At 38.5% G+C, this 27,401-nt stretch overlaps 1 protein-coding gene across 3 annotated transcripts in view; it reads left to right on the forward strand.

Moving 5' to 3' along the window:
- The window catches only part of LOC100564752 (scaffold attachment factor B1), a 37,977-nt gene continuing 10,576 nt past the window's right edge, over window positions 1–27,401 (forward strand). The window contains exons 1-16 of one of the 3 annotated variants that reach the window (XM_062959858.1): window positions 1–222; window positions 1,955–2,042; window positions 2,544–2,608; window positions 2,713–3,003; window positions 6,186–6,248; window positions 9,301–9,328; window positions 10,045–10,564; window positions 12,140–12,186; window positions 14,929–15,029; window positions 15,124–15,273; window positions 16,874–16,977; window positions 18,446–18,582; window positions 18,744–18,835; window positions 20,148–20,284; window positions 26,100–26,378; window positions 26,495–26,635. In XM_062959858.1, the coding sequence (XP_062815928.1) occupies window positions 40–222; window positions 1,955–2,042; window positions 2,544–2,608; window positions 2,713–3,003; window positions 6,186–6,248; window positions 9,301–9,328; window positions 10,045–10,564; window positions 12,140–12,186; window positions 14,929–15,029; window positions 15,124–15,273; window positions 16,874–16,977; window positions 18,446–18,582; window positions 18,744–18,835; window positions 20,148–20,284; window positions 26,100–26,378; window positions 26,495–26,635 (2,426 nt within the window). In that variant the 5' untranslated portion in view covers window positions 1–39. The remainder of the gene's footprint in view (window positions 223–1,954; window positions 2,043–2,543; window positions 2,609–2,712; window positions 3,004–6,185; window positions 6,249–9,300; window positions 9,329–10,044; window positions 10,565–12,139; window positions 12,187–14,928; window positions 15,030–15,123; window positions 15,274–16,873; window positions 16,978–18,445; window positions 18,583–18,743; window positions 18,836–20,147; window positions 20,285–26,099; window positions 26,379–26,494; window positions 26,636–27,401) is intronic. The other 2 variants (XM_062959859.1, XM_062959860.1) reach the window with 2 other exon arrangements.

Raw genomic sequence — 27,401 nt, forward strand, 5'->3', positions numbered from 1 at the left:
GCACGGCCTGCCATTTTTTTTTTTTGGAGGCAGAAGGGAATGGCAGCGGCAGAGACCCAGGGCGCTGAGGCGGCCGCGGAACCGGAGGGCCTGGCCCCCAATACGAGGCGCCTGGCCGACCTCCGCGTGATTGACCTGCGGGCCGAGCTCAAGCGCCGCAGCCTGGACAGCGGCGGCAACAAGAGCGTCCTCCTCGAGCGCCTCCGGAAGGTAAGGCCTGAGGTAAAAGTTGGCCCGGTTTGTGTGGGAAAGGGTTAAATCTCTTGTGCGCATGCGCCGTCGTGGGTTTTTTTTTTCTTTTCTTTGGCGCGTGCGCATTCGAACCGAAGAGCGGGACGGAGTTGCCTTGGAGAGGTGGTGGAAATTTGTTGCTAGTGCGCATGCGCCTTCTCACCCTGGGCCCTGCACTATAATAAAGCTGCCCCTTGAATTGCTATGGGATCCTAGGAATTGTAGTTTCACAAGGTCGTGGGCTTGGATGTTCTGTGGCTTAGCTTCTGGGTAATATTTCTTTATTTAATACATTTATATCCCGCCCTTCTCACCCCAAAGGGGACTCAGAGCGGCTTACAAATTAAATTTACATACAATATTATATTATTAGCATAGCACAATACTGGCATTAAATTACTATATTGTACTATATCAATATATTTTAATATTATTAGTAATATTACATGTAATATATAATTAATATTATTATACTGTATTATTAGTATTATATTGTATTACAAAATAATATCATTAATATTATATGTATATACAATATACAGTGTTCCCTCACTTATCGCAGGGGTTAGGTTCCAGGATCACCCGCAATATGTGAAAATCCGCAAAGTAGGGATACTATATTTATTTTAATATTTATACATTATTTTAGTAGTTATACATTAGTTTAAGTCTTTATCAACCAATTGTGTGTTGATAAATCGCCTCCTTCTCCTGTTGCCGCTTGGGCTCCTTCTCTCTCCCTTTGGCTTCTCCTTCCTCCCTTCCTTGGGCTGTAAATTTAATTTTTTATGATTATGAATAGCCTTTTAAAGTTTATTGAAAAACCGCGAAACTGTGAATCCGCGAAAAGTGAACCGCGAAGTAGTGAGGGAACACTGTATTATATATATTATATTATATTAAATATGATTGTAAATTATATTGTATATATGTATATAATAGAGTTTTATTGCATAAGATGGGAGATATTTATTTATTTATTTATTTACTACATTTATATCCCGCCCTTCTCACCCCAAAGGGGACTCAGAGCGGCTTACAAATTAAATTTACATACAATATTATATTATTAGCATAGCACAATACTGGCATTAAATTACTACATTGTACTATACAAATATATTGTGATATTAATAGTAATATTACATGTAATATATAATATATAATTCATATTATTGTATTGTATTATTAGTATTATATTGTATTACAAAAATATTATTAATATTATATGTATATACAATATATTATATTAAATATTATTGTAAATTATATTGTATATATGTATATAATAGAGTTTCATAACATAAGATGGGAGATATTTATTTATTTAGTACATTTATATTCCGCCCTTCTCACCCCAAAGGGGACACAGAGCGGCTTACAAATTAAATTTATATACAATATTATATTATTAGCGTAGAACAATACTGGCATTAAATTACTATATTGTACTTTATCAATATATTGTAATATTATTAGTAATATTACATGTAATATATAATATACAATTAATATTATATTGTATTATTAGTATTATATTGTATTACAGAACAATGTTATTAATATTCTATGTATATACAATATATTATATATATTTATTATATTGAATATTATTATAAATTATATTGTATATATGTATATAATAGTTTCATAACATAAGATGGGAGAGATCTATAAGAATAACTGGCTTGGGTCCAATGCTGTTCTGTTTGTTTTTAAATAGGCTATTGAGGAAGAAGGAGGAGATCCTGATGTGATCCCAGTGGTGCCAGAAATAGCCCCCAAAAAAACCCCCAAGAGAACTAGCAAAGGTATGCCAAGATATTTACCATCACACTTGTTGGTTGTGAAGACTCTTTTGTAATATTTATTTATTTATTTACTACATTTATATCCTGCTCTTCTCACCCCGAAGGGGATGCAGAGCGGCTTACAAATTAAATGAACATACACAATATAGCACAATATAAGCATTAAATTACTATATTGTACTATATCATTATATGGTAATATTATTAGTAATATTACATTTAATATAATATATAATATTATTAATATTATATGTATATACAATATATTATAGTATAGTATAATATGAGTATTATATATTGTTAAATTGATACAGGATATGTGTACGTTTTGTATGTTTTACATGTTTTGATACGGTCAAAACTGACTAATCAATAAAGAGTTGTTGTTGTTGATACAGGATATAGTTTAGGTGTGTAATAGATTTGGTGGCGCCTTAGATTCGAGCCAGTGCGGTCATAAGCAGGAGGCTTTTAATAAAAAAACGATTCTCGTCTTGTTAGGACGTCGGACGGAGGAAGAAGGGGCTGAAGACAATGGGCTGGAGGATGAGCCTGGAGAGGGGCAGGTATGGCTAGTTTAACCCCCTTCCTGCTGGCAAGTTCACAGTTGTGCCTTTTTGGAGTCCCAGAGACGATTATATACATGGCTCTTTTCTCTCTCTTTTTGCAGGAGGATATTGAAGCGAGTGTGGATAATTTTCAGGATATTGACATGATGGAGATTAGTGTGTTAGATGAAGCTGACATAGATAACAGCAGTGGCGTAGATTGCCAGGAGGAGGAGGAGACAAATAGTGCTGAGAATAGACTTGGCACCCCCTTTGCTAGTGCAGACAATGTTGGCGCAGAAAAGACAGACGTCCCAGATCAGCGGGCAGGAAGCCCTGTAGGTCCCAAGGGGTCACCTCCTCCACCCTTGTCCGAGATTGCAGAAGAATCTAGAGAAATACCAGTAAACATGGTATGCACCTATTTTTAAATATATATATATATATTTAATTTATCGCCATGCCGTCTCCCACTCTCCATCCCTTATGAATCAAAATAATAAACATGATTTTTTGGGGGGGTCTAATTAAAAAGCTTTGATTCTCCCTCCTTTCTGTTTATGTATGTCATAGCGTTGATTCAGATGTATAAGCGTGAGACGGATGCTCCATAGACGTTGTTGTTCATCATCCAGGAAGTTTGGGTCTTTAACAGTGAATGCTTCATCTTTTTCCTTTGCCATGTGCCTTTGCTCATCTCAGAGAGGAGTGTCTGTGGGGGGCATTAAAAGCCTCAATTTACAGTAGAGTCTCACTTATCCAACATTCTGGATTATCCAGTGCATTTTTGTAGTCAATGTTTTTAATACATCGTGATATTTTGGTGCTAAATTCGTAAATACAGTAATTACTACGTAGCATTACTGCCTATTGAACTACTTTTTCTGTCAAATTTGTTGTATAACATGATGTTTTGGTGCTTAATTTGTAAAATCATAACCTAATTTGATGTTTAATAGGCTTCTCCTTAATGCCTCCTTATTATCCAACATATTATCCAACGTTCTGCCAGCCCGTTTATGTTGGATAAGTGAGATTCTACTGTATTTATTTATTTATTTGATACATCTATATTCTGCCCTTCTCACCCCGAAGGGAACTCAAAGCGGTTTACAAATTAAATTTACATACAATATTATATTATTCGCATAGCACAATACTGGTAATAAATTACCATATTGCACTATATGTATTGTAATATTATTAATAATATTACATGTAATATATAATATATAATTCATATTATTATATTGTATTATTTGTATTATATTCTATTACAAAATAATATTATTAATATTATATGCATATACAATATATTATAATATTATATATTATTGTAAATTATGTTGTATTGTAGCTGCTGGCCCTGTTTCTGTAATTTTTCTCCCCTTGAGAGAGGGAGGATTTAGGGGGCTGAACCATTGTGATTGAAAAACGGAAGAAAGAACCTGTGAAAAAGTTGTTCAGTGACAATCTGAGATATCAGTTCTTTGGAAAGAATTTGTGAATTGAATGTGAAGCGGTCTTGCTACTTGGGCTGCCGTTCTGACTGCATTCGGTGCATTGGCTCTGAGTTATAAAATGTATGAGAAGCTTAGTTTGCTGAATACAAAGTGGACTTACAAGACCACAGAGCTTTTGAATCTCACTCCTTTGAGGCTCCATCTTTGCAAGGGCAAATGACGTTGATAAAGTGAGAAGGAAAGGGTTAGAGCAGCAAAATGTGCAGGAAAGGGGCACATTTTGCCACTAACAGGAGATAGCTTTGGCCACTTTGCATCTGCAAGATATTCTGGACTCTCTTTCAGTGACCATGTTATTAATAATAATATATTTATATTAATAATGTATTAATTATTATTATATTAATATAAATAATATTACAGTAGAGTCTCACTTATCCAAGCTAAACGGGCCGGCAGAACCTTGGATAAGCGAATATGTTGGATAATAAGGAGAGATTAAGGAAAAGCCTATTAAACATCAAATTAGGTTTTGATTTTACAAATTAAGCACCAAAACATCATGTTATACAACAAATTTGACAGAAAAAGTAGTTCAATATGCAGTAATGCTTTGTAGTAATTACTGTATTTACGAATTTAGCACCAAAATATCACGATATATTCAAAATATTGACTTCAAAAATGCCTTGGATAATCCAGAAGCTTGCTTATTTAAATATAAATTTAAATAAATAAATTTATTTATTAGCAACATTTATATCCCACCCTTCTCACCCCGAAGGGGACTCAGGGTGGCTTACAAGTTATATTTACATACAATATACAGTAGAGTCTCACTAATCCAAGCCTCGCTTATCCAAGCCTCTGGATAATCCAAGCCATTTTTGTAGTCAATGTTTCCAATATATCGTGATATTTTGGTGCTAAATTCGTAAATACAGTAATTACAACATAACATTACTGCGTATTGAACTACTTTTTCTGTCAAAATTGTTGTATAACATGAAGTTTTGGTGCTTAATTTGTAAAATCATAACCTAATTTAATGTTTAATAGGGTTTTCCTTGATCAATCCTTATAATCCAAGATATTCGCTTATCCAAGCTTCTGCCGGCCCGTTTAGCTTGGATTAGTGAGACTCTACTGTATTATATTATTAACATAGCACAATATAAGGATTATATATTACTATATTGTACTATAACATTATATTTTAATATATTTTAATATTATTAGTAGGAAGAAGGACATTTTATTAGCCCTTAGGCCATATCAAAGTACCAAGCCAAACAACCAGGCTTGAAAAGACCTGATTACATTCTATACAAAAATTAGATAAAACACTTGTAACAATACAATAAATAAATATGATAAAACTGAATGTATACATCATATTTCATTTTTCATTGTCACCCCTACAATTTATCCTATAATTTACATGTAATGTCAATATACAATTATAATAGTGTATAATTATTATAATGTATTACATTATAATGTTATCAATATTATATGTATATACATTATATTAGTATATCATACTATTAGTATATATTATTAATATGCTATTATTATTATTATTATGCTCTGAATGCAGTCTGAGTCCCAACAGTGCTTAGTCCTACATTAAAATCGAACTCCTGTATAGTTAATGCCAAAGTCTATGCTCTGACATGGCTGTGCGCATAGATTGTCTGATTTGTCTCAATGGGCCTAAGCTGTTTGTTATTTGTTCTATCCAAAAATTTAGCAAAGCTCTTCTGTCCCTCACTAGGCCTCTGTCGTTTCTTTTTTGTGTAGAAAGGAGCCCGAATCTTGACCCATTCTGGCTTCTTGACCAAATACCAATCAGAAAGTCACGGTGTTATGTAGGAATTTTAAAAGCAATGCATTCCCTGGAATCGCAGCCATTATTTACCATTGTAGCAACACCGCAACACATAATTTTCTCAGTGTATCATTGTTTATTTTACAATCCATGCATTGGTGTAACAGAGAGCTCGCAAATATCTGGGAGGGATTGGACGGGCCTTTGTTTTTGTCTTCTCAATGCTTGCTTCAGTGTCATTTGTGGTGGGAGAAATGGTGAATTTTCAGAGAAATTGAAGCTCTTCTCACTGCTTTTATAGGCAGAGGGCGAAGATGCCAGGAGCCCCTTCGATCTTCCTCCCTCTGACTTTGAAAACATGCAGGTAACTATTCGGATTTTAACGGAGTGGTCATTTTCAAGTAGGGATGTCTTCCTTTTTGGATGTAATAATTCTCTGTGGGTTAGTGTCACAAATACTTCTTAAATCAAAGGTTCTTTTTATTGCAATTTCTAGTGTGAGCATGTATCAGAAAGTTTTACACAAATAATTAGACATACAGATTCTATGTAACTATATTGGATTCCACAAACATTCAGTTATGTTAGCTAACAAACAAAGGGGGGGTTACATTTTTACTCCACATTCATGTACATTTTAAAATATATTTTTATTAATTTATCAATCAAAATGTGCAAGTATACATTCTTTCCTCATTTTACAATATCTTAGACATATATTGTATACAATCTGACAGTAAAAATTTTTTTTCTTAACTTAAAAGAGCCATTGGGGAGATGGTGGCGGGGTATAAATAAAGTTTTATTATTATTATTATTATTATTGTCTCTGATTAATGTAAACACATTTACTTCCTTCCCTGTTGGTCATTACAGTGTTTTTGTATTTTGTGTTTTTAATTTGTCTTTTATATCTGAATGTTATGTTGATATTGTTTTATTTACTTATATTGGTTTTAACTGTCATATTTTACTCTTGTTTTGGGCTCCCGAGTGCCTTTGGGGAGATGGTGGCGGGATAGAAATATACTCGAGTATAAGCCGACCCGAATATAAGCCAAGGCACCTGATTTTACCACAAAAATTGGGAAAACTTATTGACTTGAGTATAAGACGAGGGTGGGAAATGCAGCAGCTACGGGTCAATTTCAACAATAAAATAGATATTAATAAAATTGCATTATTTGAGACATCAGTAGGTTAAATGTTTTTGAATATTTATATAAAACTGTAAATTAAGATAATAACAAGACTTTAATAAGATAAAGACTGTCCAACTCTGAATACCTATATAGTCAAGTATAAGCCGACCTGAATAGAAGCCGGCCAGGACCCTCACTCGAATATAAGCCGAGGGGAGCTTTTTTTAGCCCTAAAAAGGGCTGAAAAACTAGGCTTATAGTTTTATTGTTTTATTGTTTTATTGTTGTTTTTCTCCAAAAGTTCATCGTCAGCAATTCAACAGATATAAACATTTCTCTGTCACAGTTCTTATCACAGTTTGGCAACTTTTAATTACAGTTCAGCAAGCAGGAAGTTAGTCATTGCAGGCCTTAATCTTAAAATTGTTTTTTCAGTCATCCATAGGCTCCACCCATGCACATTTCATAAAATTCATTCATGCCCACACATATTAAATCCACATTTATCAAAATTCACTTGGCACACTTTGCTCAGTTCGTTTTTATGATTTTTATTTTTGTGTTTTAAATCGTGTTTTACTCATGCTCATCATTTTATCCTTTTATGTCAATGTTTAAATCTTATATTTGCACGTGGTTATGTTATTTGTTGTGTTTTATGTTGTTGTTGTATTTGCCTGGGCTCGACCCATGTAAGCCGCCCCGAGTCCCCTTGGGGAGATGGAGGTGGGGTATAAAAATAAAGTTATTGTTATTACATTAGAGTCTCACTTATCCAACATTCGCTTATCCAACGTTCTGGATTATCCAACACATTTTTGTAGTCGATGTTTTCAGTACATCGTGATATTTTGGTGCTAAATTCGTAAATATAGTAATGACTACATAGCATTACTGCGTATTGAACTACTTTTTCTGTCAAATTTGTCGTATAACATGACGTTTTGGTGCTTAATTTGTAAAATCATAACCTAATTTGATGTTTAATAGGCTTTTCCTTCATCCATCCTTATTATCCAACGTATTCGCGTATCCAAGGTTCTGCCGGTCCGTTTAACTTGGATAAGTGAGATTCTACTGTATTACAATATAGTGTTATAGCACAATATAGTAATATATAATGTTCATATTGTGCTATATGAATAATATACCGTATATACTTGAGTATAAGCCATCCCGAATATAAGCCGAGGCACCTAATTTTACCACAAAAAACTGGGAAAACATTGACTCCAGTATAAGCAGAGATACCAATAAAATTACATTAATTGAGGCATCAGCAGTTTAAATGTTTTTGAATCTTTACATCAACCTGTAATTTAAGATATGACTGTTCAACTCTGATTAAATCATTATTTTCATCTTTTTCAATGTAAATGTGCTCATGTATCCTTTTAATAATAATAGAGTGAAATAATAAATGTAATAATAATAATAAATGCAGTAAAATAATAAATGTAAAAATACTAATAAAAATAAGTAAAATGAATTTAAAAGTAACAATAATAGAGTAAAATAATAAGTGTAATAATATTTAATAGAGTAAAATAATAAATGTAAAAATACCAATAAAAATAGAGAACAATAATAAATATACTATATGTACTTGAATATAAACCAACCTGAAAATAAGTCCACCAGGACCCTCACCCGAGTATAAGCTGAGAGGGGTTTTTTTCAGTCCTAAAAAAGGGCTGAAAAACTAGGCTTATACTTGAGTATATACAGTAATACAGTAGAGTCTCACTTATCCAAGCCTCACTTATCCAAGCTTCTGGATTATCCAAGCCATTTTTGTAGTCAATGTTTTCAATATATCATGATATTTTGGTGCTAAATTTGTAAATACAGTAATTACAACATAACATTACTGCATATTGAATGAATTTTTCTGTCAAATTTGTTGTATAACATGATGTTTTGGTGCTTAATTTGTAAAATCACAACCTAATTTGATGTTTAATAGGCTTTTCCTTAATCCCTCCTTATTATCCAAGATATTCGCTTATCCAAGCTTCTGCCGGCCCGTTTAGCTTGGATAAGTGAGACTGTACTGTATATTGTATGTACATATAACTTGTAAGCTACACTGAGTCCCCTTCGGGGTAAGAAGGGCAGGATATAAATGTCACGAATAAATAAATAATAAATCCACATTTATCAAATCTGAACATCATACTAATGTGAGATCCAGAAAACTGATCCTGAGCAACAGTCTGCTTCGTGAAGCTTTGCTAATGGTTTCCTCGTTTCTCCTTTATTTTATTTTATTAGGAACTTGACGAATTTTCCTTGGAAACAGGTACTGTTTTTTATTTTAACCCAAACCACACTGTCCCGCCCCTTTAGCTTTTCAAACCCAAACTCCTTTAGCGATTCTTCCTCCGTTTTATTCGGCTATAGTTCTTTGTTCTAACTGGTGCACGGTCCAGTTGAGAAAAGAAAGAGAAAGCTACAGAGACTGGAAACCCAGCTATATCACCAGGTCTGCAGAAGTTTGGAGACTTCTTTTGCCTGAAACTACAATACAGCCGTATTGGAGGCTGTATTCTCTCTAGAGCAGACCTTGTGATATCGCCTGGCGTCTTGGTACTTTTAACTTTGACTAGAGAAGGGCAGTCGAGGGTGAAGACAAGAAGATGGGTTAGTTCTGGAAATCGGTTCCACGTTGCTTTCTGGACTGCACTGATATTGCTATTCCATCTGAAGCCATTGCTATGGACTTATCTCCTTAAACAAATCCAAAAAAGAATCAACACAGAGACTTTGAACGCTCATTTTCAGAAGAATGGAAGCGCCGACACGAAGAGCTTGGAAGCCCTCGCCTAAAGGTTTTTCTTCATTCTCTCTTTCAGTTTAGTGGCAGGCATTTGAAAATGTGGTATTTAGTCGGAAAAACGGGATTTTCCAGTCTCTGTGTAGCGTTAGTGGGGCAGCCATGCCCGAGCCGCCTTTGTCTGTGCTGTGTTTCCCTGGTTGATTAAACCTTGTGCCATTCTATTCCTGTTAAATCCATAGAAAATGAGAAAATGCTCGACATTTTGGGTGACACTTGTAAATCTGAGGCCCTTGACGCCGAAGAAGCGCAGGCGCCGTTGCCGGTGGGCCAAGAGGAAGAGGAAGAGGCGCTTGGGCCGGACGAAGAGCCTTTAGATTCGGAGGGCAAGGAAAAGCAAGAAGAGAAGGAACATGAAGAAGAGGAAGAAGAGAAAAAGTTGGAGGAGGAAGAGGAGAGCAAGGCCTTAGTGGTAGAGAAAGGGGAGCAGAGCGGAGAGAGTGTTAAGGAAGCCACAGCGGACTCTGACTCTTTAGCCTTAGAAAGCAGGAGTGAAGGAGGAGAAGGAGGAGGAGATGAGAGTAGCAGAGGAGGAGCCCAAGCTCTGGCGGAGGAGGAGAAGGAGGAGACGGAGGAGGCAGGGCCGCAAGGGGAGGCCGTGAAGAAGGAGGCCCTGGCTCAGGGTCAGGAGGAGCAGGAGGAGCAGGAGTCCTCTGCCACTAAAGAGCCCTCTGCCCAAGAGGCGGGTGATCTGAACACGAGGTTGGTTTCTTCTCCTCCGTTTTAGACCAGATGCTCTCTTTTCCCCCCTTTCCCCTTGAGCGTGTTCCGTAGGGCCTTCACAGCGTTGTAGCTTCTTATCCTAAGTAGAATCTCTCTTATTTATTTTTTGGTCGCTGTCCTTCGCCTCGGGTGGGGGATGGAAAACAGCTCCAACAGCTCCCCTTTATGGCAGGGGTCCTCAAACTTTTTAAGTGGAGGGCCAACTATTTCATCCTCAGGCTAGGATGAAATAGTCCAAAATTAGAATTGTCGTTGTTGTGTGTCTTCAAGTCATTTCAGGTCAACCCGAAGTCTAAAGTTTAGTTTGATCTTGAAGGGCTTTAGTTTGGGGACCCCTGATCAGACGACCTCATAAGACCATAGGTAAGCAAAGAGACCCTCAAAAGGCCATCTAGATGGTCTCATAAGACCATAGGTAAAGAAAGGGACCATCAAAGGCCATCAAGATGATCTCTTCAGGCCATCAGAAGACCGTAGGTAAGCAAAGAGACCCCCAAAAGGCCATCTAGATTGTCTCATAAGACCATTGATAAGGAAAGAGACCTCATAAGACCATAGGTAAGGAAAGGGACACTCAAGGGCATCTAGATGGTCTCACAGGACCATAGGTAGGGAAAGTGACCACCAGAAGCCATCTAGATGGTCTCATAAGGCCATAGCTAAGTAAAGAGACCTTCAGTGACCATCTAAATGATCTCATCAGGCCATCAGAAGACGATAGATAAGGAAAGGGACCCTCAAGGGCCATCTAGATGGTCTCTTCAGGCCATCAGAAGATCATAGGTAAGAGACCCCCAAATACCATGTAGATGGTCTCATAAGACCATCGTTAAGGAAAGGGACCCTCAAGGGCCATCTAGATGATCTCTAAAGGCCATCAGAAGACCATAGGTAAGGAAAGGGACCTGCAAAGACCATCTAGATGGTCTCAGAAGACCATCGATAAGGAAAGGGACCTCAAGGGCCATCTAGATGATCTTTTCAGGCCATCAGAAGACCATAGGTAAGCAAAGAGACCCCCCCCCCCAAGACCATCTAGACAATCTCCTAAAACCATAGGTAAGGAAAATGACCCTCTAGGGCCATCTAGATGGTCTCATAGGACCATAGGTTAGGAAAATGACCTCCAGAAGCCATCTAGATGGTCTCATAAGGCCGTAGCTAAGCTAAGAGACCTTCAAAAACCAGGTAGACTTAGGTCAACCCTAAGTCTAAAGTTTAGGACAAGGGCCAGGTCAATGACCTTGGAGGGCCTTAGTTTGTGGACCCCTGCTTTATATATTTATTCCATTTCTCATTGCTGATCTGGTCTCTGGACTAATCAATAAACAGAGCTATCTATTTTATTGCTCAGCCTTGCACGGGTATAAGCAGTTAGTGCAGCCCTCTTCTGCTATAAGACTTAGTTCTTCTTTTGGAACTTTTTTTAGTCTATGATTCTGTGAAAGGAGCCGATTCTCCTATAGCAGATGCAGCCTCGCTCGCCCCTTTCCCCCTCCGCCGCTCCTCTATTTGATTCAGCAACTTTTTTTCTTCTTTCCTCTCTACCTTTAGCTCCAATCAGGATACAGAAGTTAAAAGCACTACAAAGGACGAGAAGGGTAAGCTTGCAGCTCCTGATAGTTTTAATTTGGGGAATATCACAGAAAGATAATGACTGGAATCCTGTATCGCCTGTTTACTTAACTATAGGTAAATATACTTAGTCTCAAACCACAGTAAGAGGCGGGTAATAAATTACTATTATTATTATTATTATTATTATTATTTTATTCTTATACCTCGCCACGATCTCCCTGAACGGACTCAGGGCAATAGTGAGAGGCGGGTAATAATAAATAATAATAATAATAATAATAATAATAATAATAATAATAATTCTTATACCCCACCACCATCTCCCCGAATGGACTCAGAGTGGCTTATATATGCGGCAGTAGTGAGAGGCGGGTAATAAATTAATAATAATAATAATTTTATTCTTATACCCCGCCACCATCTCCCTGAACGGACTCAGGGCGGCTTATATATACGGCAATAGTGAGAGGCGGGTAATAAATAATAATAATAATAATAATAATAATAATAATTTTATTCCTATACCCCGCTACCATCTCCCCGAACGGACTCAGAGTGGCTTATATATACGGCAATACTGTACCATTATAATAGTGTTTTAATATTATATTGAATAACATTGTAATATTAATATTATATGCATATACAGTAGAGTCTCACTAATCCAAGCCTCGCTTATCCAAGCCTCTGGATAATCCAAGCAATTTTTGTAGTCAATGTTTCCAATATATCGTGATATTTTGGTGCTAAATTCGTAAATACAGTAATTACAACATAACATTACTGCGTATTGAACTACTTTTTCTGTCAAATTTGTTGTCTAACATGAAGTTTTGGTGCTTAATTTGTAAAATCATAACCTAATTTGATGTTTAATAGGCTTTTCCTTGATCAGTCCTTATAATCCAAGATATTCACTTATCCAAGCTTCTGCCGGCCCGTTTAGCTTGGATTAGTGAGACTCTACTGTAATACATTACAATAATAATAATAACAATTTTATTCTTCTACCCCGCCACCATCTCCCCAAATGGACTCAGGGCGGCTTATATATATGGCAATAGTGAGGCGGGTAATAAATTACAATAATAATAATAATAATAATTTTATTCTTATATCCCGCCACCATCTCCCCGAACAGACTCTGGGCAACTTATATATACAGCAATAGTGAGAGGCGGGTAATAAATTACAATAATAATAATAATAATTCTTATATCCCACCACCATCTCCCCGAATGGACTCAGGGCGGCTTATATATGTGGCAATAGTGAGAGGCAGGTAATAAATTACTATAATAATAATAATTTTATTCTTATACCCCGCCACCGTCTCCCCGAACGGACTCAGGGCGGCTTACATAAGCGGCAAAATGCCCACAAAACACTAAAAACAATACAAGCAATCCATTAGAGCAAAAACAGAATATATATAATATAAGAATATAACAATCTAGATAAAATGCAATTAGATAAAACAGCCAATGCTATTTTGCAGAATATAAAACAGCAGCAAAAGCTAAATCATATTATTATATTATTACTACAGTAATCTTTAGTCAATAATCTTGGAAAAGATAATGACTGGAATGCTGTGTTATCTGCTTTGTTGATTAAGTATACATCAGAATAATAATAATAATAAATACTTTATATATACTGTATATTATTCTGTCTCCTCGAAGGGACTCAGCCCTTCTTAATTTTGTTTTAGATGTAAACTATTATTTATGTATTTATTTATTTATTTCCAATATTTATATCCCACCCTTGTCACCCGAAGGGACTCAGGGCTGCTTACAACACTGGCACAATTAGATTATTGTAATAAACATAATGACAACTATTATTGTCATTATGTTTATTTATACCCCGCTTTTTTGTCAGGGGTTAATTGTCACCCTGACTTTTTGAAGAGTCGGGTCTCACCTTCTTCTCACCAGTCAGGCCACTTAAGCATCGGCAAAATGCCACTGACAAACGACACCTCAGACGCAAATTATCTGCTGATCCCAGCAGTACTATAGGCTTTATTTACAAGCTATATACAACTCTAGATACCATCACTCTCTGGACACATGTTTCCTCAGCATGGACAAAGCATGGTGCGTCCTCTCAGTAAGCGGAGTCTGTTATCAGTTCAAGCAGACACCTCCTAACATTCCACAGTGCATGACGAATGTTCCGTCCACACAGTTGAAATGGAAGTCTTGACCTATTGGCCCTGCAGGCAATCAATCAGGGCTGGCATGTAGTTAACTCCTGTGCTGCTGGAAAGCTTGCCAGAACACATAGACACAATCCAACAGCAACAATTGATTTAACATTTTACATTCTTAACAACAAACACACTAATATTTTTCTCTCGGCAAAGGAGACTCAAAAGTGGCTTACCTTCAAAGCATTTCAATACAATTTCAAATTGTAATAGTCGGACTTTAGCACAGCAGGTTAAATCACCAGCTGCAGTAAATTATGTCATTTGAAAGGTTGACATTCGAAGCCCGGGTTAGGGTGAGATCCTGGCCTTTAGTTCAGTTTCTGCCTACCTAGCAGTTTGAAAACAAGATGTGGGTAGATAAATAGGTACTGCATAAAAGCGGGGATGTATTTTAAGGCACCCAAAAGGAAATGCCAGAAAATTACCGGTGATCTCGGTCAAGGAGGAAAATTTATGAACAATGAATTAAACATCAATGATATCAATTCAAAATTAACAGTAAAATCCTTAAAGGTGATTCTTTCCTGTCTTTGGTCATCTCTAGGCCGTCCTAGCAGCAGTTCTAGCCGAAATCTCTGGGTCAGTGGCCTTTCGTCTTCAACCAGAGCTACTGACCTAAAAAACCTCTTCAGCAAGTATGGAAAGGTACGGATGTCCAGAATAAAAAGCTGTTAGTTGAAATAGACTTGGGTTTTTTGAAGACTGACATGCCTTGCTTTCCCTCATCCTTCCGGTTCAGGTGGTGGGTGCCAAAGTGGTGACCAATGCCCGCAGCCCTGGCGCCCGGTGCTACGGCTTTGTGACCATGTCCTCCTCGGATGAAGCCACCAAATGCATCGCCCATTTGCACAGGACGGAGCTGCACGGGAAGATGATCTCTGTGGAGAAAGTAAGTTGGGCTAAAACCCATGTCTCCTGTGTCAATATAACAATATAATAATATATAATACTAATATTATGCTATACTAATAATGTAATATATTGTATATACAGATAATATTATAATCTCATCTATCTTCTATCTCTATATATATAAAAACTAGCTGTGCCTGGCTACGCGTTGCTGTGGCGAAGCATGGTGGTATGGGAAATAAAGTATTTAGGAATTGGTGGTAGTTAAGGTTAAGGGTAAAGGTTTTTCCCTGACATTATAAATGGGTTATATAGCTGTGTGGAAGGGCCTTGAGTCTACACTGCTATATAATCCAGTTACAATCAGGCAGAGTTAGGCCTCACTTAGGCCTCTTCCACACTGCCTATAAAATACAAATTATCTGATTTTAACTGGATTATATGGCAGTGTGGAGTCAAGATAATCCAGTTCAAAGCAGATAATATAAGATTATAAATGGGTTATATAGCTGTGTGGAAGGGCCTTGAGTCTACACTGCCATATAATCCAGTTAAAATCAGATAATCTGTATTTTATAGGCAGTGTGGAAGAGGCCTAAGTGAGGCCTAACTCTGCCTGTCCCCTGGGCTGAGTGGGTTGTGAGGAGACCAAGTGGGCGGAGCTTAGCCTTCTAACTGGCAGCAATTGGCTAAAAACAATTATTCCTCTCCCTCTAATTAGGACTTTATTTTCTTTTCTTTTTGTTGTATGAACGTAGAGGCATGGACGAGGGGTTGTGCTGCCAAGTTTGATACCTAATTTGATGTTGGACTGATCCATCTGCCCATTTTATAATAGCCCCCATTTCGAGATGTTGCCAATGCTATTTTGCACTTTATTGTCCATTTCTACCGGCACATTCTGTTCTGGATTTTATGAATTTTTTTCGTATGCTTCTTGCTGATTTTAACGATTGTTTTATTGTTATTGATGTTTTACTGGTATAATTGTTTTATAGTCGTGATACTGATATTGATTGTTTTATCGGGCTAGGCCCCATGTAAGCCGCCCCGAGTCCCTTCAGGGGGATCGGGCGGAGTATAAAAATAAAGTTATTAATATTATTATAAATTTAATTTGTAAGCCGCTCTGAGTTCCCATCAGGGTGAGAAGGGCGGCATATAAATGTAGCAAATAAAATAAATAAATAAATGATCTCTAAAACCAGGACAGTAAATAAAGAGCAACACTCTGAAAGCAGGGAAATTGGGAATTCCAGAAAGGAAACAACCAGGGCCAGCTAACACTTCCCAACAAAGGATTCCCCCAGGCAGGAAGCAGCCAGGCTTTGAAGCAGCAAGGCTATTCAGTGCAATTCTAGCAGCCTAAAAAACCATTCCCCCAGAACGCAAGTACCCAGGCTTCCTAGCAGCAACTGTATTTTGTTGCATTCCAGCTCACCAAACAAGGATTCCCATAAGAAGAAAACGGCCAAGCTTTGAGGCTGCAAGGCTATTCACTACTATTCCACCTGTCAAACAAAGGATTCCCATAAGCCACAGCAACGCGTGGCTGGGAGAAGCTAGTAAATAAATAAATGTGTAACCCAAAGCCCTTTTTCTGGAACCCATTGGCTGTTGCTTCTGTGTCCTTCCAGGCCAAAAATGAACCAGCGGGAAGAAAGGGGCCTTCCGACAGGAAGGAAGGGGAAACGAAGAAGGAACGGGACCGGCGCCACTCGACGGACTCAAGATCCGAAAGGTGAAGCAGCGATGTTGAGCATTGTTACGCCCTTCCCCTCTCCCCAAACAAACCCCAATTAGAAATGAAGTATCAGATCAGGGAGTCGCTGAGGGTTAAACCACTGAGCTGCTGGACTTGCTGACTGAAAGGTTGGTTGTTTGAATTTGGGGAGCGGAGTGAGCTCCCACTGTTAGCCCCAGCTTCAGCCAACCTAGCATTTTGAAAACATGCAAATATGAGTAGATCAATAGGCACTGCTCCGGTGGGAAGGTAACAGCTCTCCATGCAATTATGCCAGCCACATGACCTTGGAGGTGTCTACAGATAATGCTGGCTCTTGGGCTTTTTAATGGGCAGTTTGCATAGAGGCCGCAATGCTATATTTATCCGCAGGAGGGCAATCTTGTGCAGGCATTGGACTTCTTTTTTCTCCGTTTTTATTACAGTAGAGTCTCACTTATCCAACGTTCTGGATTATCCAACGCATTTCTGTAATCAATGTTTTCAATACATCGTGATATTTTGGTGCTACAGTAGAGTCTCGCTTATCCAACGTTCTGGATTATCCAACGCATTTTTGTAGTCAATGTTTTCAATGCATTGTGATATTTTGGTGCTAAATTTGTAAATACAGTAAACACAACATAGCATTACTGCGTATTGAACTACTTTTTCTGCCAAATTTGTTGTCTAACATGATGTTTTGGTGCTTCATTTGTAAAATCATAACCTAATTTGATGTTTAATAGCCTTTTCCTTAATGCCTCCTTATTATCCAACATATTCGCTTATCCAACATTCTGCCGGCCCGTTTATGTTGGATAAGTGAGACTCTACTGTAGTTAGGATTTCCAAGCAGTATGTCATCATTTGGTTAAGTGAGAGATATAGAAGAATAATATAACGTGCATTTATGATGTCTGTATTTCATTAAGGCCAGTAATAAATCATGTTCATACTCCTAGAATAGTATATTTTTGCTTTTTAGTACATTAAGAATACTTTTTAATGTATTTCCTTAGATGGCAGGATATAAATGCCTGCATTTCAGGCAGAATTATCCTATGGTCTGTTGTATCACTTTTTTATTTTAGGAATGTTCTTTTATTAAATAACTAGCTTTGCCCGGCCATGTGTTGCTGTGGCTTATGGGAATCCTTTGTTGGCCAGGTGGAATAACAGTGAATAGCCTTGCAGTCTCAAAGCCTGGCCGTTTTCTGGAGTAGCTGGAGCTTTTTGTTGTATGAATGTAGAGGCATGGATGAGGGGTTGTGCTGCCATGTTTAGTGTTTCTGGGATGTGTAGTTTTGTTGTTTTGTCCTCGGCTGAAATTTCATTACCCTTTTATATATATAGATAAGGCATTGGGCTTTTCAATGGGCAGTTTGCATAGAGGCCGCAATGCTATATTCAACCACAGGAGGGCAATGTTGTGCAGGATGGTATATCATGGAAGCGTGTGTTTAGCAACTTTTGCTGCTTTTAGGTCACACAGCATTAAAAAAGAAGAGAAAGCAAGCAAAAAGGATGATCCCAAAAAGGAAGAGGAGGCGAAAGAAGGGGCGAAAACGGAGGAGGAAGATAAAGCGGGGTCCTCTGGCCGCACGCGCTCCGTTAAATCCGGTAAGTCATTCTTCTGGTTTGTGGTTTGGTTCTCTTTCACGAGAGCGGGGGTTTGTTGGTCTTCTGTGTCCGTGAAGTTTGAAAGAACGAGCCCTGTTGACGTTTGCCTTTTGTTTTTGACCAAATGTGCCCTCCGTAACACTGCTCTTGTGCCAACCCAGGGAGCCGAGGGATCGAGCGGACGGTGGTCATGGATAAGTCCAAAGGGGAGCCGGTGATCAGCGTGAAGACGTCCTCCACGTCAAAAGAGCGGGTCAGTCTCAGGGTTCGATTTTGGGAAAATCTCTTCTTGGGGCTTCAGTGTCATCCTGAATGCAGGAGGTACAAAGGATGGATTGGGTCGCTGTGAATTTTCTGGCGTGTGGTCATGTTCCAGAAGCATTCTCTCATGACGTTTTGCCCACATCTATGGCAGGCATAGGTCTGTTGGAAACCAGGCAAGTGGGGTTTCTATCCCTGTGGGTGGGAGAAAGAACTTGCCTGCTGGAGGCAAGTGTGAATGTTGCCGTTGGCCACATTGATTAGCACTGAATAGCCTTTCAACCTCAAAGTCTGGCTGCTTCCTGCCTGGGGGAATCCTTCGTTGCATAATAATAGTAATAATAATAACAACTTTATTTTTATACCCCGCCTCCATCTCCCCAAGGGGACTCGGGGGGCCAAAGCCCAGGCAAATACAATAACAAACATAAAAACACCTCAAATAACAGAACCACGCACAAAAATAAGAATTAAACATTAAGATAAAAGAATAAAATAGCGAATGTTAGTAAAACATTAGCACTGAATGGCCTTGCAACTTCAAAGCCTGGCTGCTGAGGGAATCTTTTGTTAAATTGGCATTGAATGGCCTTGTAGCTTCAAAGCCTGGCTGCTTCCTGCCTCGGGAAATCTTTCGTTGAATTGGCATTGAATGGCCTTACAACTTCAAAGCCTGGCTGCTTCCTGCCTGGGGGAATCCTTTGTTGCATTAGCACTGAATGGCCTTGCAGCTTCAAAGCCTGGCTGCTTCCTGTCTGAGGGAATCCTTCATTGAATTGGCATTGAATGGCCTTCCAACATCAAAGTGTGACTGCTTCCTGCCTGGGGGAATCCTTTGTTGCATTAGCACTGAATGGCCTTACAAAGTCAAAGCCTGGCTGCTTCCTGCCTGAGGGAATCCTTCGTTGAATTGGCATTGAATGGCCTTACAACCTCAAAGCCTGGCTGCTTCCTGCCTGGGGGAATCCTTCGTTGCATTAGCACTGAATGGCCTTGCAGTTTCAAGGCCTGGCTGCTTCCTGCCTGAGGGAATCTTTAATTGAATTGGCATTGAATGTCCTTACCACCTCAAAGCCTGGCTGCTTCCTGCCTGGGGGAATATTTCATTGAATTGGCATTGAATGGCCTGACAACCTCAAAGCCTGGCTGCTTCCTGCCTGGGGGAATCCTTTGTTGAATTAGCATTGAATGGCCTTACAGCCTCAAAGCCTGGCTGCTTCCTGCCTGGGGGAATTATTATTATATAATTATTAAAACTATTATTATTATTAATTTCCACCGCTGACCATTCTCTTCCCCTCCAGAGCACCAAGAGCTCGGACCGCAAGTCGGAGAGCAAAGAGAAGCAGGACATCTTGTCGTTCGATAAAATCAAGGAGCAGCGGGAAATGGAGCGGGAGAGGCAGCGGGAGCGAGAGATCCGGGAGTCCGAGCGCCGACTGTGGGTTTGGTTTATGTTCTTTTAGAGATATCTCGTTTTCCTAGTTGTATATACCAGTGGCCAAATTTTGAAAGAGGACACCATCTAATCCCTCCCGACAGATGGTTATCCGGTCTCATGGAGAAGTAGGGCTATGGGAGCATAGAGTCCTAGCATGGAAAGAGACCTCAAGGGCCATTCAGTCCCGTCCCCCCCCCCTTCTGCCATAAAGGAAGGCACAATTAAAACACTCCCAACAGATGGCCATCCAACCTCATTGATGTTATTTATTTACTTATTTGCGACATTTACATCCCACCCTTTTCACCCCGAAGGGGACTCAGGGTGCCTTACAAGTTATATGTATGTACAGTATATTATATTATTAGCATAGAACAATAGTCGCATTATATATTACTATATTGTACTATACCAATATACTGCAACATTATTAGTAATATAACATGTAATATATAGTATACAATTGTAATAGTGTATTATTATTATTATATTGTATTATATTGCACACAATATATTATATTATTAGCATAGCACAATAGTAGCATTATATATTACTATATTGTACTATACTACTATACTGCAATATTATTAGTAATATAACATGTAATATATAGTATACAATTGTAATAGTGTATTATTATTATATTGTATTATATTGCACACAATTTATTATATTATTAGCATAGCACAATAGTAGCATTATATATTACTATATTGTACTATACTATTATACTGCAATATTATTAGTAATATTACATGTAATATATAGTATACAGTTATAATAGTATATTATTATTATGTTGTAGTATAATATTATTTGTATTATATGTATATACAATATATTATATTATTAGCATAGAACAATAATAGCATTATTTAATACTATATTGTACTATACCACTATACTGCCATTTTATTAGTAATATTACATGTAATATATAGTATACAATTATTATGTTGTATTATATTATAATATTAGCAGTATTATATGTATATACAATATAATATATTATTAGCATAGAACAATATAAGCATTATATATTACTATATTATACTATAACACTATACTGCGATATTATTAGTAACATACAATAATAATAATAGACTATTATAATTGTTTATTATTTGTTAAATGTACTATTATTATATTGTATTACATTATAATATCAATATTATATGAATATACAATATAATATATTATTAGTATAGAACAATATAAGCATTATATATTATTACCGTATATACTCGAGTATAAGCCGACACAAATATAAGCCGAGGCACCTAATTTTGCCACAAGAAAACTGGGAAAACATTGACTCAAGTATAAGATGAGAGTGGTAAATTTCAGAAATAAAAACAGATACTGTACTAATAAAATTACAAATGTTTTTGAATATATACATAAAATTCTAATTTAAAATAAGGCTGTCCAACTCCGATTAGATGATTATTCTCATCTTCTTCAATTTAAATGCCCTAATGTATCCTTTTAATAATAATAGAGTACAATAATAAATGTAATAATAATATCAGAGTGAAATAATAAATGTATAAATAATAATAAAAAGCAGAGTAAAATAAATGTAATAATAGTAACAATAATAATAGAATAAAATAATAAATGTACCATGTATACTTGGGTATAAGCCGACCAGACCCTCACTCGAGTATAAGCCGAGGGGGGCTTTTTCAGTCTTAAAAAAGGGTGAAAAACTAGGATTATACTCGACACAGCAAACAAGATAGACATGCTGGATTTCGTTTCACAAAATCACAAGTCGGACACTTCCCAAGTGTCTAGGACTGTGTGATGTATTTTTGGATGATGCTGCAGATCCCAGTCGGGTGGCCTTTTGCAGTTGGCAGATCGTGATTTTGTCAATGTCTATTGTTTCCATATGCTGGCTGAGATCTTTTGGCACGGCACCCAGTGTGCCCATCACCACCGGGACCACCTGCACTAGTTTCTGCCAGAGTCTTTGCAGTTCAATCTTGAGGTCCTGATAGCGGCTGAGTTTTTCCTCTTGTTTTTCGTCAATGCGACTGTCACCTGGGATGGCGACATCAATGATCCAAACCTTTTTCTTTTCCACAACTGTGATGTCTGGTGTGTTGTGTTCCAGAAGTTTGTCAGTCTGGATTCGGAAGTCCCACAGTATCTTTGCGTGCTCATTTTCCAATACTTTTGCAGGTTTGTGATCCCACCAGTTCTTTGCTGCTGGGAGGTGGTACTTGAGGCATAAGTTCCAATGGATCATTTGGGCCACATAGTTGTGCCTCTGTTTGTAGTCTGTCTGTGTGATTTTCTTACAGCAGCTGAGGATATAATCAATGGTTTCATCAGTTTCCTTGCAGAGTCTGCATTTTGGGTCATCAGCTGATTTTTCGATCTTGGCCTTAATTGCCTTTGTCCTGATGGCTTGCTCTTGGGCTGCAAGGATCAGGCCTTCTGTCTCCTTCTTCAGGGTCCCATTTGTGAGCCAGAGCCAGGTCTTCTCCTTACCAGCTTTTCCTTCAATTTTGTCAAGGAACTTTCCATGCAATGTTTTGTTGTGCCAGCTGTCAGCTCTAGTTTGTAGTGCGGTTTTCTTGTACTGATTCTGCTTTAGTTTGTAGTGCGGTTTTCTTGTACTGATTCTGCTTTAGTTTGTAGTGCGGTTTTCTTGTACTGATTTTTTGTCTGCTGTGCTTTGAGGAGTTTCTGATTTTTGACTTCAATTAAAGCAGGTTCTTCACTTTGCTTTACATATTCTGCCAGGGCATGTTCTTCTTCTTTGACTGCTTGCTAGGCAGATATAGCCAATTTTTATTATTATTATTATTATTATTATTATTATTATTATTATTTATCACAAACCCTCTTGTTTGAAGCTGTAGGCAACCCTTTTCTCTCTGTTGGATTAATGATGGCCACCAGAAGTGAGTTGCTAGGACTGTGCTGGGAACTTTCGTTGGAGAGAGCCGGAAGAAGCAGCTTTTCATTCAAAGCATCCTCGCATCGGCACACTGATGTCCCTATTAGCACATTGATTTGAGGCTTCAAGGAAGCGGGGCAGGACTAGAACGACTCTGGAGAGCCGGCTCATTTATTTTCCCCCTTGTTATTCTTGAGTGGAGAGTGAGCCTCAGCTTCCCCTCCTTCTCCTTTGAATGTTGTGCCGCAGCCGGAGATCATTATCCTGCGATGCTGATGCTATCTATCGCTCGCTCACTCGTCACTCGGCTCAAGCCTCCATGCTTTTCTGCCAGGCTTTTAATAGGGACTTCTTAGGCTAGAGAAGTAGATCTTCTATGGGGGATTCTTTTATTACTTTTATTCCTTCTGAAGCGGTTGGGCACAGAGTAGTTGGTGAAGTGCCTGTCTTTTGTAAAAGAAACATTGTTGGCATGCATTTTTGTCTTGCACCATTACATTGGGTGGCTGTGAGTTTTCCGGGCTGTATGGCCATCTTTACATTGGAATACCGCCGATTTCTGGGCCTGAATATATTGCACAAGATTTCTGTAGCCTAAAATGATACATTTTAATATATTGGGTTTATGGTTCCCGTCCCCTTGATCAGGTCATGTAAGCGTTATTTATTGCTATAATTGTATTATTTTACTTTGCTTAATAATGTGTTATATGTTGCTATGTAATGTTTGTGTTGTTTTTATGATTGGAAACCGCTCTGAGTCCCATCCGGGAGGTAGGGCGGTATATAAATAAAGTTTTATTATTACAGTAGAGTCTCACTTATCCAACGTTCTGGATTATCCAACACATTTTTGTAGTCAATGTTTTCAATACATCGTGATATTTTGGTGCTAAATTCGTAAATATAGTAATTACTACATAGCATTACTGTGTATTTAACTATACAGGGTCATGGGGGTTCTGTGTACCAAGTTTGGTCCAGTTATGTCACTGTTGGGCATTGCAGTGGCCTGTAGGAGTCGTAGTGATTGAAAGTACTACATATCCCATCACCCATGGTGCATCGTCCCACAAACGGCACCATTACATAAAGTGCGTCATGGGGGTTAAGCGTGTCAAGTTTGGGCCAGGTCCGTCATTCCTGGTGGTCACAGTGGCCTGTGATAGTGGCGGCCAATCAGAAAGCTGCCACATACACACATACATACATATATACATACACCGCCCACCACATACAAACATTGACTTTTATTATAGATATATAGATACTAGCTGTGCCCGGCCACGCGTTGCTGTGGCGAAGTATGGTGGTATGGGAAATAAAGTATTGAGGAATTGGTGGTAGTAAAGGTGTGGAGTCCAGATAATCCAGTTCAAGCAGATAATATAAGATCATATGGGTGATATAGCTGTGTGGAAGGGCCTTGGGTCTACAATGCCATATAATCCAGTTAAAATCTGATAATCTGTATTTTATAGGCAGTGTGGAAGAGGCCTAAGTGAGGCCTAACTCTGCCTGTCCCCTGGGTGAGTGGGTTGCTAGTTGACCAAGTGGGTGGAGCTTAGCCTTCTAACTGGCAGCAATTGGCTAAAAACAATTATTCCTCTCCCTCTAATTAGGACTTTATTTTTCTTTTCTTTTTGTTGTATCAACCTAGAGGCGTGGATGAAGGGTTGTGTTGTCAATTTTCGAAGTTGTGGGGTGTTTCGTTTTGTTGTTTTGGCGGTCGCCAGGATTCCATCACTCTTTTTTATATATAGATAGATTGAAAAAAAATTAACCTGCTGATGCCTCAATTAATGTAATTTATTGGTACAGCAGAGTCTCACTTATCCAAGCCTCGCTTATCCAAGCTTCTGGATTGTCGAAGCCATTTTTGTAGTCAATGTTTTCAATATATCGTGATATTTTGGTGCTAAATTCGTAAATACAGTAATTACAACATAACATTACTGCGTATTGAACTACTTTTTCTGTCAAATTTGTTGTATAACATGATGTTTTGGTGCTTAATTTGTAAAATCATAACCTAATTTGAAGTTTAATAGGCTTTTCCTTAATCCCTCCTTATTATCCAAGTTATTCGTTTATCCAAGCTTCTGCTGGCCCGTTTAGCTTGGATAAGTGAGACTCTACTGTACATAACATTACTGTATCTCATATGTAATCATTAACTCTGGTCAAATAAGAAAACAGAATAATAAAATCTCTAAAATCAGAACACTAAATACAAAACAACACTCAGAAGACAGGGCAATTCCAGACAGGAAACAATCACACCCAGATAACACCTCCCAAAAAAGGATTCCCTCAACCAGGAAACAGCCAGGCCTCGAACCTGCAAGGCCATTCAATGCTAATCAATGTAACATTCATACTTACTACACTCAGACTATTCATTACTATTCCACCTCCCAACCAACAATTCCACAAAGTAGAAAGCGGCCAGTCTTCCAAGCAGCAAGACTATTCACTCCTCTTCAACCTGCCCAACCAAGATTTCCCCTACATCAAAAGCCCTTACTTTTGGAAGCCATGAGGGCACTCTGTCCCATTCAACCAGTCCAACCAAGGATATAGAAAGCGCCCAGGCTTACAAGCAGCGAGTCTACTCACTGCAATTCCAATTGGCCACAGCAACGCGTGGCAGGGCACAGCTAGTACGGTATATAGATTATTATTAGTAGTAGTAGTATCAACATTGAGGAAAGTCATAGTTCTTTTCTGCTTTGGTCAGATCTCACCTGGACTAATACTGAGTCTGGAAACTAAGGAGAGGCTTAGGGAGATGGAGATGTTTACCTAAACATCTGTCGGGAAGGCTTGGATGGTGCCTTCTTGCCGGTCCTCGTGGTCCCTTCCCGCTCTCACTTTGCTCCGTGTCTCCCCGACCCCAGGAAGTGGGAGCGCTTTGGGCAGCAGCAGCGGACCTACGCGGTGCTCAAGCTGGACGAGCGGCAGCAGCTGAGGCGCGAGTGGGAGCGGCAGCGGCTGGAGCGGGAGCGGGTGGTGCGTTCCCGGCTGGAGCGGGAGCGCATGTACATCGAGCAGGAGCGCCGGCGGGAGCAGGAGCGCATCCAGCGGGAGCGGGAAGAGCTGCGGCGCCAGCAGGAGCAGCTGCGCTACGAGCAGGAGCGCCGCTCGGCCCTGCGCCGGCCCTACGACTTGGACGGCAGGTGAGAGGGATGCCGTGGTTTGTATCTACCTGGTCGATACTACGCGACTCATTGCACATCATGGTGAAACATGCATTTGATAAAGTGGAGTATTGCTGAGTGTCTTCTCCTTGCAGACGCGATGACCCCTACTGGCCGGAGGCCAAGCGGATGGCCACGGAAGACCGGTACCATTCGGACTTTGGCCGCCAGGACCGCTTCCACGGTTTTGATCACCGAGAGCGTAGCCGGTACCAGGACCATCATCTGGCAGACAGGTATGGAAGGGTGAAATTGAGACACATCCACCTTCTGTCTCAATTTTCCTCCTTCTCCGGTGATCTAGCAATCTGTTTACTGATGCCTCAGTTAATGTAATTTTATCGGTATCTATTTTTATTTCTGAAATTTACCACCCTCGGCTTATACTGGAGTCAATGTTTTCCCAGGTTTTTTTTTTTTTTTGTGGTAAAATTAGGTGCCTCGGCTTATATTCGGGTCGGCTAATACTTGAGTATATACGGTATTTGGTTGGGCTTGTCCTCATGTGAGCCACTCCGAGTCCCCGCAAGGAGATGGTGGCGGCATACAAAAATAAAATTTATATTATTATTTTATTATGACACAGCAAACAAGATTGATATGCTGGATTTCGTATTATTATTATTATTATTTTATTATGACACAGCAAACAAGATTGATATGCTGGATTTCGTATTATTATTATTATTTTATTATGACACAGCAAACAAGATTGATATGCTGGATTTCGTATTATTATTATTATTTTATTATGACACAGCAAACAAGATTGATATGCTGGATTTCGTATTATTATTATTTTATTATGACACAGCAAACAAGATTGATATGCTGGATTTCGTATTATTGTTATTATTTTATTATGACACAGCAAACAAGATTGATATGCTGGATTTCGTATTATTATTATTTTATTATGACACAGCAAACAAGATTGATATGCTGGATTTTGTATTATTATTATTATTATTTTATTATGACACAGCAAACAAGATTGATATG

Source organism: Anolis carolinensis, unplaced genomic scaffold, assembly GCF_035594765.1.
Source record: "Anolis carolinensis isolate JA03-04 unplaced genomic scaffold, rAnoCar3.1.pri scaffold_7, whole genome shotgun sequence".
In the NCBI taxonomy this organism is placed as follows: domain Eukaryota; kingdom Metazoa; phylum Chordata; class Lepidosauria; order Squamata; family Dactyloidae; genus Anolis; species Anolis carolinensis.